This window comes from Crinia signifera, chromosome 6 (genome assembly GCF_055691185.1).
Source record: "Crinia signifera chromosome 6, ASM5569118v1, whole genome shotgun sequence".
Taxonomy (NCBI): Eukaryota; Metazoa; Chordata; class Amphibia; order Anura; family Myobatrachidae; genus Crinia; species Crinia signifera.
Window position 1 is genome coordinate 41,523,625 of NC_139222.1, and position 12,152 is coordinate 41,535,776.

The 12,152-nt window shown below is 51.8% G+C and overlaps 1 protein-coding gene across 1 annotated transcript; it reads left to right on the plus strand.

Annotated features, from left to right (window-relative positions):
- Window positions 1–4,024: 4,024 nt before the first annotated feature.
- LOC146006930 (T-box transcription factor TBX10-like) lies at window positions 4,025–11,374 on the plus strand. The gene is made up of 5 exons (XM_083145366.1): window positions 4,025–4,182; window positions 4,917–5,072; window positions 7,688–7,755; window positions 7,839–7,895; window positions 10,209–11,374. The coding sequence occupies exons 2-5, from the start codon at window positions 4,932–4,934 to the stop codon at window positions 10,276–10,278; spliced, it is 336 nt and encodes a 111-aa protein (XP_083001492.1). The 5' UTR covers window positions 4,025–4,182; window positions 4,917–4,931; the 3' UTR covers window positions 10,279–11,374.
- The last annotated feature ends 778 nt before the right edge of the window (window positions 11,375–12,152 follow it).

Consider the following 12,152-nt stretch of genomic DNA (forward strand, 5'->3'; position numbering starts at 1 on the left):
ATCAGGGAAGCCCAGCGCCGCAGTATATAGCGGTACCCGGAGCTTCCCCGGCAGCGGAGAGCCTTTGGTGCGGCCGGGCCTGCCCCCTTCAATGACAATGCTGGCCGGGCCCGCCCCTATTCCTGACGACGGCAGCCGGGCCCGCCCCTTTTCGTCACGACGCAGCCCGGGCACGCCCCTTTTGTGACGTAGGCGGCACGGGACCACCCAGAACAGTGACGACGGCGGGCCCAGTCCGCCCCCTTGACGATGCCCCCCTTGCAGCGGCGCCCTGCCTGCCCCGGTTCCTAGAAGGAACACTAAGAATGCTATGGGGTGGAGGAATGCTATGGGGCAGAGTGGGCGGAGGAATGCTATGGGGCAGAATGGGCAGCGGAATGCTATTGGGCGGAGGAATGCTATGGGGCAGAGTGGGCAGTTGTATAGTATGGGGCAGAGTGGGCAGCTGAATGCTATGAAGCAGAGCAGGTAGCAGAAGATCTACAGGGCAGAGCGGGCAGCGGAATGCCATGGGGCAGAGTCGGCAGCGGAATGCCATGGGGCAGAGTCGGCAGCGGAATGCTATGTGGCAGAGTGGACAGCGGTATGTTATGGGGTGGAGGAATACTATGGGGGTAGGGAATGCAATGTGCAGAGTGGGCAGCTGAATGCTATGGGGCAGAGCGGGTAGCGGAAGGTCTACAGGGCAGAGTGGGCAGCAGAATGCCATGGGGCAGTCGCCAGCAGAATGCCATGGGGCAGAGTCGGCAGCGGAATGCTATGCGGCAGAGTGGACAGCGGTATGTTATGGGGTGGAGGAATACTATGGGGGTAGGGAATGCAATGTGCAGAGTGGGCAGCTGAATGCTATGGGGCAGAGTGGGTAGCGGAAGGTCTACAGGGCAGAGTGGGCAGCGGAATGCCATGGGGCAGAGTGGGCAGCTGAATGCTATGGGGCAGAATGGGCAGTGGAATGCCATGGGGCAGAGTGAGCAGCAGAATGCTAGGGGGCAGAGAGGGCAGTGGAATGCTAGGGGACAGAGAGGGCAGTGGAATGCTAGGGGGCACAGGGGGCAGCTTAATGCTAGGGGCGGAGGAAGGGAATGAATACTATGGGCAGAGTGGGCAGTGGGAGAGGTCTGCCAATGGAGGTTGTACCAACTACAGACTGGTGAGTGCTGCTTATTCTTTCTGAGAGAGAGAGAGAGAGAGAGAGAGAGAGAGAGAGAGAGAGAGAGAGAGATGGATGAACGAAGAAAGCGGCATTCAGAGACTTTATTGTTTGTAGAAAAGGTAGGACAAATTTTAATCCATAGGAGATCTACTTTTTGGGGTCGCAGCCCCCGTCTTCAGGATCAAATAACAAATACAAAACTACATATATATATAATAGAGTACATTTAACACTTAAGGTGTGTACACACGGGAGCAATATTGTGTGAAATCGCTGGGAATATGGTCGCTGAGGGACCATATTGCCAGTGATTTGGAGCGCAGGTGGCGATAAATCGCCAGCTGCGTGCTCCCGTGTGCACTGCCTAATGGTCACTGGTCGCAGGAGCATGCTCCTGCGACCAGCGGCTTTCCCCGCGATCGCTGTGCCGAGAGGTCAGCGCCGGGGAGATCAGCATTGATCTCCCCAGCCCCGTGTGGCTGCTCCCTCCCTCCTCCCATCAAAGTGACAGCAGCAGCGTCTGCTGCTGCTGCGCTCCCCCTCCGCCCCGTAGCAGTGTCTCCTTGTCATCGCTGATGACAAGGAGACACTGAGCAATATGATTGCTGGGGATATATTGCTAGCAATATATCTCCAGCAATCATATTTCCCCGTGTGTACACAGCATTACCCTCCACCCGTGATGAGCTCGGGATACGGTCGTATTATCAACCACAGTTAGGTCGACAGTCATTAGGTCAACACTGTTGGGTCGACAGGCAGCAAGGTCAACATGGATGAAGGTCGACAGGTGTCTAGGTCGACATGGGTTAGGTCGATATGGGTTTTTACACTGTTTTTTGTGCCGACAGGTGGTATTTCATGCCCTACCATCCACTAGGGCAGGGGTCCTCAAACTACGGCCCGCGGGCCAGATGCGGCCCGCTGAGGACTTTTATCCGGCCCGCCTGGTTTGCCGCTGCCCAAGCGGCAATCCCTCTCACTTGCGTCACTTGCTGGGAGGATGGACGCCGGGCAGGCTGGCTGGACGGGCGGGGGAGTGGCCTGGGACGTCAGGGGAAGCAGCAGTGTCTGCTGGTCCGTCCTGTCTCCCTGCATAAGCTTCTCCTATGCGTGTGACGTCATCACGTCACACGCTGCGGCTGCAGAGAGGAGAGAATCCGGAGAGAGGAGCCGGACGAGAAGCCAGCAGGGAGGGAGCAGTGGCACTGACTGAGCAGACACTGACAGTGTCCCAGTCCGCACACAGTCTACTCTTGACTGTGTTCTTATTGTTAGAGGTGCGTTTTTTTTTATACTAACATATTTAAATATATGTACATATATATATATATGTGTGTGTACACCACTCAGCATGCACTGTACATCCCCCGCCCCTGTCTGTTGTGGTGGCTGCCATTACTGTGTACAATTGTACACAGTAACGGCAGCCACCACAACAGACAGGGGCGGGGGATGTACAGTGCATGCTGCGCAGTGTGTATATATATATATATATATATATATATATATTCGATACAACCCTCCTGCGTTCGCCTTTCTGTTTAAAAAAAATGGCCATACACACCCAAGTCCGGCCCTCCAACAGTCTCAGGGACAGTGAACTGGCCCCCGATTTAAAAAGTTTGAGGACCCCTGCACTAGGGCATGGTGGGAGAGTAAAATAGTGTGCCCGAAGCAAGCGATGTGAGGGGCTGCAGTTGACTTCCAACTGTGTCCATGTCGACTGGGTCGACATTCGGGGAAAAAAAACCTGAAAAAACCCCATGTTGAACTGTCGACCTAACCCATGTATACCTAACGCATTTGTCGACCAAAACCCATGTCGACCTTGTCCCATGTCGACCTAGACACCTGTTGACCTTCACACATGTCGACCTTGCTACCTGTCGACCCAACGGTGTTGACCTAATGACTGTCGACCTAAGTGTGGGCAGTGGAATGCTAGGGGGCAGAGTGGGCAGCATAATGCTAGGGGCGGAGGAAGGGAAGGAATACTATGGGCAGTGGAATTCTATGGGGCAGCCTCGTGGGGCGGAGGAATGCCATGGGCAGAGATGGCAGCGTAAGGACTATGTGGCAATATCAGGAAGGAGGGGCACAAGCACCCGGGATAAGGTGGTACTCCCCGCCACCTGTAGCGCTTCTCTGTCTCACCCACAACTCCTTTTGGACTTGCACCACAGCACACCCGGGATGCTGCGCATCGCACCAAACCACTGTAACATGAAGTTTGCAAGTGCGGTGTAATGACTGTGGCATAGATCCCCTTCAATTACAGTTACTGCATTGTGTTACAGAACTTTTTAATTATCCCAGATAGTTCCTCTTCTGTAAATCAGTGACAGTTACTTCTCTGCTAGTTGTGTCTTCGGCTCCTGACCTGCAGCAGGAGGTGCTGGGTCGTCCTCGGCTCCGCCTGTCGTGCTGTTCTGGGTCGGCCTCAGCGTCCACCCCGGGCTCCTATCAGGCTGGGGATCTTCCTCTGTCCTCTCCTCCGCTGGGCTGTCTCCTGTCCTCTGCGCAGCTCCTGTCCATGATGTTGCCTCGTGTTCAAAGCTCACTTTCGGGCAGGCAGCTCACAGGGCAGCTCCGCACCACTGAGGGGGCTTCTACAGGTCTCTCCAGCTAGGGGTCCTTTGCGTGTCCTCCACACTTCTGGTTCCTCGAGAGAGGGTGTCCTCCGCGGTGCCTGCGCGCCTTGGTCTCCCCTTGCTGCGTCCTCTATCTTCTTCGGAGCAACCCCGGGGGAATCCTCCGGCTGGGTGTGCTCCCAGGTAATTTACCCCCTCAGCACCTTCTTCCTTGAGGTTCTAGTCTTCACCCTCTCGGCTCCTCCACAGGCAGGCACTATGTAGGACACCTCGGCAGAACACATCATTCTGTTCTCTCCTCCTGTGGTTGGCAGCTAGTGGGGGCAGCGCGGTTCCCTTCTCTCTGGCAGGTGGCAGCAGTAGGGGACTTGGAGGAGCCTGGCTCTCCTGGCGCCATTCCTGGTCACACAGCTGCGCAGCCCCCGCTCCTTACAGGTCAGCAGCTCACAGCACTGCACAGGCCCTTGTCCTCTCCAGGGATCACCCTTCCCGATGCCGGCTCTCTCTGCTGTGGGTTATGCATCGCTGCAGGACCGCCTCTGCCCCCCTGCCCTACCTCTCTATAGTCCCTGTCACTGGCTCACCCGCCATAGCCTGTACTGGCTGTATCATATATTTTTATATTTCTTTTTACTCAAAGGCTATATATCCCCCTTCCCACTTGCAGTGTGGTATAATGTGTGGGGACTGCAGTGATGCATAATGTGTGTGGATTGCCATATATCCACCACATGTTTCTTGGGTTCAATTTGAGCAGAGGATGTTAAGGACGAGAAGGGGCCTGAGAGTTACAAGTGTACCGGGCCCCAAGGTGTCTGTTCCTGGCCCTGCTGCTCCACTTGTACGTCAAAAACATATATAAATGTAATGTTGTCTGTACAGCCTTTGAGTCATGTGACAACATTGTGACATATAACAAAGTATTAGTAAGAGGAATCCAGCGCAGAGACATAGAAATACATCTATCTAAATACTGTATACAATGTATAAAACATGCAGAACTAGTCGCCAGTTGGTGTATTTGTGGTCTCTGTCATATGTGATCTGGCAAATGCTGCAAAGTGAAGTGTGATCCATATATATGTATATATGTGTGTGTATATATATATATATATATATACACCGTATGTTCCCTGTGAAGTGATCATTCTTCTCCTGTCGCCATGTAGATAATACTGAACTCCATGCATTGCTACCAACCAAGGCTCCATATCCTGCTGTCAGACCGGCGTCAGGGGGGAGAGGCGCGCGCTGCGCAGAACTTTGTTTCCTTCGTGTTTCCGGAGACTCAGTTTATAGCAGTCACCGCATATCAGAATCATAGAGTAAGCTATATAGTCCCCACGGCTGCATTATTCATCCTCCCGTGAACTCTTCCCTGCCCTCCTCAGTCTGGGCACCGAGGAATCGTCAATATCCGCTCATCCTCCTCGTTCCACCCCAAAACTTTCCCTCTTCCTGGTACTTCCAATCCCCCAACCATACACACATATCACCCCAGCCCACTCTGCTTTTCCTGTGTGACATCGGGTGCAGCTATCCCCTAACACGACCTCTGCCACAATCTAGGCACAGACACGGATAAGGAGGTGGAGTAGGCGTCCTACATTCTCCATACTGCACCTTCCAAGTCACACAGGTTATCCTCATTCTCAGTAGGTATAGTGGGCAGCTGCCCTGGGCTCCACAATTCTAGGGTCAAGAAGCATTCTCTCCCTACCTCCCAGCCTGCAGCCAGGAGGTGAATGTCTGTCAGCATGCTGATTGGATTGGTGGATGGCTGAGAGCTGTTCACCAATCAGCGTGCTGCTAATAGCCATCTACTGTATGAAAGCATTGGGAGAGATGGTGCAGGGCTGCAATAGGGCATTTACCTTATGTGGCCATACTTCAATGCTGCAACTTTCCATCGTCCATCTGATGATTGGCAGACATATATGATTGACAATCTGCCAGGGAATAGGGAAAATTCAGCATGCTACTGATACCAATACTTTTGGGGTTGGAATCAGCAAAGCAGGGATTTCCAACATGTTGGATTCCCCAATTCTATGACTCAGACGATGGCAAAATGAGGAATTGGGACAAAACATTATAGATGTATCCCTAAACTGCACAGCTTATCAGAATGCATACAGTAACAAATAAGTACTCCTGAACCAATCCACTTCTTATAGTCATTAATAACGACTACAAGAAGACGTGAGACTGCTATGGTAACAATGCATACAGTAGTTAATTAAAAGAATATAAAAAAAATACAAGCACACACATACACATACACAGACACACACACAGACACACACACAGGCAGGGCTGCAACTAGGATTTTCGTCTTTTGGGTGAAGGCAGTAATTTGGCTCCGCTCTGTCTGCCTGCACATATGGGTATCACATCCAGCACCCTAGACCTTCACCCCTAGTTGCGGCCCAGCAGTGCGGGAGACATCGCTCCACGTCCCACACCCAGTATCTCCCATGACCCAGTGCCAGCCTGCCCGGTGCACGGAGCTTGCTGCTGGAGGCCTGGCTTTCCTAAGTTCTTACTCCATGCTGGGGACGCAGGAGCATCAAGAGAAGGGGGGGAGGCGGTGTGGCCGGGAGATGGGAGGTCCTACAGCCGGTTGGGTTCTGCCACTCAGGCAGCGGCAAGATCCAGACGTCTGCTAACAGTGGGCAGCGTCTGATCCCTGCTGCCCAGATCCCCGCTGTTTTTCCCATAGGGGTGGGCCCCTAGGGCCCCATGGCAAGTGCCTATTGTGCCCAATGAGAAAGACGGCCCTGGCGTGCACATAATCTGCAGTCCCTGGCCTAGTGGAGCTTACAATCTATATTCCCTACCACGTATACATGCACACACAGACATTCTAGGGTTAATTTTGTTGGGAGACAAAAAAATATACTTTTAGATTATGGGAGGAAACCCACACAAGCATGGGGAGAATATACAGACTCCACAGTTAGAGCCATGGTGGGAATCACCAGTGCTGTGAGGCATGGGTTCGAATCCCACCATGGCTCTAACCCAGTGGTACCTGGTTGGGATCATTTGGTCTACAGCATGATGGTCGACAGTCATTAGGTCGACATGGGAAAAGGTCGACATGAATCTAGGTGAACATGGATAAAAGGTCAACATGGTTCTAGGTCGAAAGGTCATTAGTTCGACAGGTCATTAGTTCGACAATGTCTATGTCGACAGTCAAAAGGTCGACATGGGGATTTTAACTGTTTTTTTTTACCGGAATGTCAACAGAGTCGACATGGACACAGTTTCAAGTGCACCGCATCCCCTTGCATCGCTCGCTGCGCTCGGCACACTATTTTATTCTCCCACCATGCCCTAGTGGATGGTAGGGCATGAAATACCGCCTGTCGGCACATGTTGGCTCAAAAAACTGTGAAAAACCCCATGTCGACCTTATGACTGTCGACCTAGACATTGTCGAACTAATGACCTGTCGAACTAATGACCGTTCGACCTAGAACCGTCTACTTTTTCCTATGTCGACCTAGACCCATGTCGACCTTTTCCCATGTCGACCTATTGGTGTCGACCATCATGCTGTAGAACAAATGACCGCATCCCGTGGTACCCAACATAGTCCTCGAGAGCTACCAACAGTTCACGTTTTTCAGCTCACCCAGCAGGTACACTTATTACTCACTAACACATTTTAAAAGATCCACAGGTAGAGCTAATTACTTCACGTGTGATTCTGTGAGGAGACCTGGAAAACATGCACCGTTGGTAGCTCTTGAGGACTGGAGTTGGCTACTCCAGCTCTAACCATTACACCGACTGTGCTGCCCAATTATATCACTAACGCTGCATGTTCCTGCAGGTCGCTAGCGAGGTCCATGTCCAACTCTTTTTCGAAACAACAAAGAGTGAATGCTTACCTATTACGACAAGTTATTTTTCCTCTGTATATTAACAGATCACACAGCTGAAGATTGCCAGCAACCCGTTTGCTAAAGGTTTCCGGGATGTGGAAGAAGATAAATGGTAACGACAGGGTCTCATATAAGGGTTCAGTATTGCTGTATTGTGGCTATATGGACCTCAGTATTTTTTTCTTTGCTTTCAAGGTTACTGTCTCGTGTTCCAGATCCTCTCAAACTACACATGAAGGATTCTCCAGAAAGGTGAAATGTCGCATTTATTCATATATTTTATGCACAGAAACGTGTCCTTCAATGACTTGTGACAAATGTCAGGGAGAAAAATGGGGAGAGAAAGAGGGTAACAGGGTGAGACAGGGAGTTAAGGGGTCACAGAGTAAAGGGGGAGAAGCAGAGATTGATAGAGGGTGTCAGGCAGTGGCGTAACTATAGCACCGCAGCCCCCGCAACCGCTATGCATGTGCGGGCGCCGGGGGCTGCAGTGCTATAGTTACACCCCGCCGCCCGCCGCACCAACTCCCGCAAACCCCTCCCCCCATCCCCAGTCTTTACCTGGGTTTAGTACGCGCTGGTCCCGGCTCCCTTCTTCTGCTATAAGGACCACCACAAAATGTCCGCCCCCATTTAGCAGACAGTTCTCGGAAACTGCTGTATGAGGGCGGACATTTTGTGGTGGTCCTCATAGCAGAAGAAGGGAGCCGGGACCAGCGCGTACTGAACCTAGGTAAGGCTGCGGGTGATGGGGGGGTTTGCGGGGGTTGGTGCGGCGGGCGGAGGGGCGGGTGGGTGGCTGGGCGCCCTCCCTTTAACGGCGGGGGTGTGCCCAAAATGTAGTTATGCCGCTGGGGTCAGGGAGAGAGACAGAGAGGGGGGGCAGAAAGAGAGAGGTTATAAAGGAAGAGAAAAGAAAGAGAGACAATGAAAGAGAGGGAGAGACAGAAATTGAGAGAGAGAGAGAGAGAGAGGAGAATGTCAGGGCGAGAAAGGTGGAGATACCCAAAGTGAGGTAGACAGCACCATGTACATACTGTCAGAGAGGGAAAGTGTGGGGATAGAGGTGGGGAAGAGAGATACTGTAGAGGAGAAAGAGAGCAGGGAGAAGAGAGAGCAGAAGAGAGGAAAATAGGAAAGGAAGGAAGAGATAGATAAGAGAGAGAGGGATAGAGTGGAGGTGAGGAAGAGGGGGAGTGTGGTAGAGGAGGAGGGGGAGTGGAGGTGAAGAGATGGTAAACTATCTCCAGAGGGCCAGGTCTCCTCTTCCAGTTCTCGGTTGCCTGGGTCTCCTGCACTCTGTTAGTCAGACCCTGGTGGCATTTGGGGCACACAGGGGGTCATGTGGGGAAAATACTGTTAATAAGTGAGCACAGCCATGGGCACTCATTGAAACAATATACTAACCGCCTTGTTTTTCTTTAGTGAGAGTGGGGGGAGGTGGGTTGGTGAGGGCCCAAAGCATATGTTTACACCTGGGCCTACTAGCCGCTAGTTCCGCCACTGGCCCTGCCACTCTCCCTATTGCCTTTATCTTCAATTCCTACACTATGTAAAATGTTGATGAATGATATATTGGTTAATGTTGGGTGTAATGAGCGCTATTTGGAGGCAATGTGTGATGGGTTTATAATAAACACATCATAGATTAACATAAGCACGTTCCACTTTCTTCGCTCAAAGCCTGGGCTGGTAGCAGCAGCACCAGGGGGGGTAGACAATGAGCATGGAGTCCGTGATAAGCTACTACCAGCACTGGGGTGTGACAGGCTGTGGAAACACAGCATGGGGTCAGGGCCAGGGCAAGCCCCCCGCCCGCCCCAGGCAAAGCTCCCCCGCCCGCCCCCAGGCAAAGCCCCCCGCACTGCCCGCCGCCCGCGATGCGGCACGGGGGTGGGGGGTTGCTATAATACTGTGATGCGGCACGGGGGGAGGGTGCGATAGCACTGTGATGCGGCACGGGGGGGGGGGGGGGTTGCAGGCGATACTGCCACACTGAAATCCCCCAAGCAGGGAGCGGGCAGCATTGATTAACGGGCGGGATGGGGGTCGGGGAGGGGAGAGGGAGGATGACAGTCTTACCTGCTCCCCGCTCCCTGCTTTATGGTACCTCTCTATGGTACCTTGGCGGGTCAGTGCCACCCTCCAGTGGCCGGCGCCCTAGGCAAATGCCTAGTCCTGCCTAGTGGTGGCGCCGGCCCTGGTCAGGGCCGGTGTAAGGCAACTGCCCCCCACCCCTACACTGTCACTATACTGTGTGCCCAGCCCTGTTCTAAGCAATCAGAGTGAAAGCCATGATGGAAGCCAGTCTTGCATCGTCCTATGCTGGTGTCCCCAGACCAGGCTGTAAATATCTTGGGCTGGTCGCGGCTTTCCTGTGCGGAACTCCCGCTCTTTGCCTCCAGGCATTACAATGTTCTATGAGCAGATGAGATGTTCCAGCTGCCAACATGCCAGGATTCTATGTCTGATTGCCCTACACGATCTCTGCTGACCAGAACCTGCATTGTATTATGTCATGTATCTTCTGCACCTGTACCAATGTATTCTCTCGTTCCATTGCAGGTGGCATAATGTGGACTCACATCCTTCTCTGTGCCCCGAGGCCCACCTTATGCAGCCCATTGCACAATGAGCACAGGCTATGTGGTAACAGTGACTGAGGGCCTGATTCAGGCCTGTTGGCAAGGCTGCAATGTTTGCAGATGGACAAAACCATGCTGGGCTGCAGGTGGGGCAGATGTAACGTGTGCAGTGAGAGTTACATCTGGGTGAGGTGTGTTCAAACTGAAATTGCACAGTAAGAATAAAGGGCCTGATTCAGGTTGGCTCAGTAAGCTGCGAACATTGCATCTTACTGAGTGCATTAGACGCAACCCGCCCGAACGCCCGCCCCCATGGAGATGCCTAGCATTTTCCTGGGTGCGTCCACTGGCCGCCAGCATGCACCTCCCCCTCATCCGCCCACGACCCGCCACAATGCTTGGGAACAGCTCTGAGACTATTCAAGTCGCCGAAGCCCTTTGCAAACGGGGGGCTGCACATGTGCATAATAGGGCATACGCAGTCCCCGAAATATCAGGACGGGGCCGAAATCGCTATATTGTGAGTCAACAAGAATCACCCCTAAAGCAGCCAGTATTTACCCTGCGCAGAAACAAAATAACTCCCCCAAATCTAACTCTCTCTGCACTTGTTACATCTGCCCCACCTGCAGTGCACATGGTTTTGTCCATCTGCAATAATTGCAGCCTCGCTAACAGGACTGAATCAGGCACTAAGGCTCACATAGGCCAGCAAGCTGAAGGCTTACATGTGCTTTACATTCTGCTCATTATTCCGCCTACTGTCCCAGCGTGCTACAGGTGATTAGTAATCAAAAGTCTTTTCCCGAAAGTCCTAAATCCCGGAGCACCCGCAATGTAATGCCATATGCACCTGATTCATTTCTGCTCTTCCTAAATGTTGGGCCTGAATATTGGGGAATTTTCCCAGGAGAGTGAGATGCTGATACCCGGCTGTGCACTACTGTACATCACACAACTCTGCATCAGGATTGGCCACGATGACCCTATGACATCACCGCGCTCCCCACATGTGACCTCTGATGTAAGATATCTATACGTAGGAGGTGTAAATGCTTCTGTCATTATGTCTGTGATACAGGTGGAAGCGTTCTGTATATTTTTTCAAATAAACTCAATATGTGACTTGTTTGTGTATGTGATGTCATTGTCTCCGAGAATAATAAATAATATTCATTGGTATGCAAACGTATTATATGTTCTGTACCATCTATGTTATGTGTTATCTCCTATGTGGATAATGGGAATATAGAAGCATGTTGTATATAGAACTGATCTTTCCTTGTATTACTGTGAGTAAAATACTCTCTGGGGCAATTTCCCATCACTACAGACTGGTAAATAAAGCCCAGGTTTATAGTTTGGGACAGCAGGCTGACTGGAGGTCATGTGACCTGTGTGCCCGGGTGTAGCGTGGGGGTATTCTCCCCAGACCAAGTGCATGACATGGTGCCCAACCCCAATAGTGATATGTCCCAGGGTCAGGAGAAAGTGCCAGTCTGGGGCAGGTGTGGCCCACTATAGAATTGGTAGGCTAGGTCACTAAAAATCTGGGACACATTTAGTTGGGATCCCACCTACGCAGTCATCCGAAACCCTATTACATAAGCCCCAAAGTGTAGGAATAATATTGGTGTGAAGGCAGCATACTGTATGAGGCGGTTGTACATAGCAGGTAGAGGCGCTTGGACATTTATTCACAAATAATCCTGAGCAGGTCCCTGATATATACAGCTGTATGTAATAACGTGCGTACAGGTCTGATATACAGGAGGGTTCTATCAATAAACATTGGGAGTCAGAGGAATCTAATTGTTTCAGAACAAGACTGTTATTCCCTTTATTTGCCCCACGTCACCTTATTACTATATCATTTATACCAGGCATGTCCAACCTTGGCCCTCCAGCTGTTTTGAAACTACAC

Excerpts from the sequence above, each read along its gene's own strand:
- LOC146006930 (XM_083145366.1), top strand. The coding sequence starts at position 4,932 with ATGCATTGCTACCAACCAAGGCTCCATATCCTGCTGTCAGACCGGCGT. Across the intron at positions 7,756-7,838 it reads GATGTGGAAGAAGATAAATG|GTTACTGTCTCGTGTTCCAG; the intron begins GTAACGACAGGG and ends TTTGCTTTCAAG. Across the intron at positions 7,896-10,208 it reads ATGAAGGATTCTCCAGAAAG|GTGGCATAATGTGGACTCAC; the intron begins GTGAAATGTCGC and ends GTTCCATTGCAG.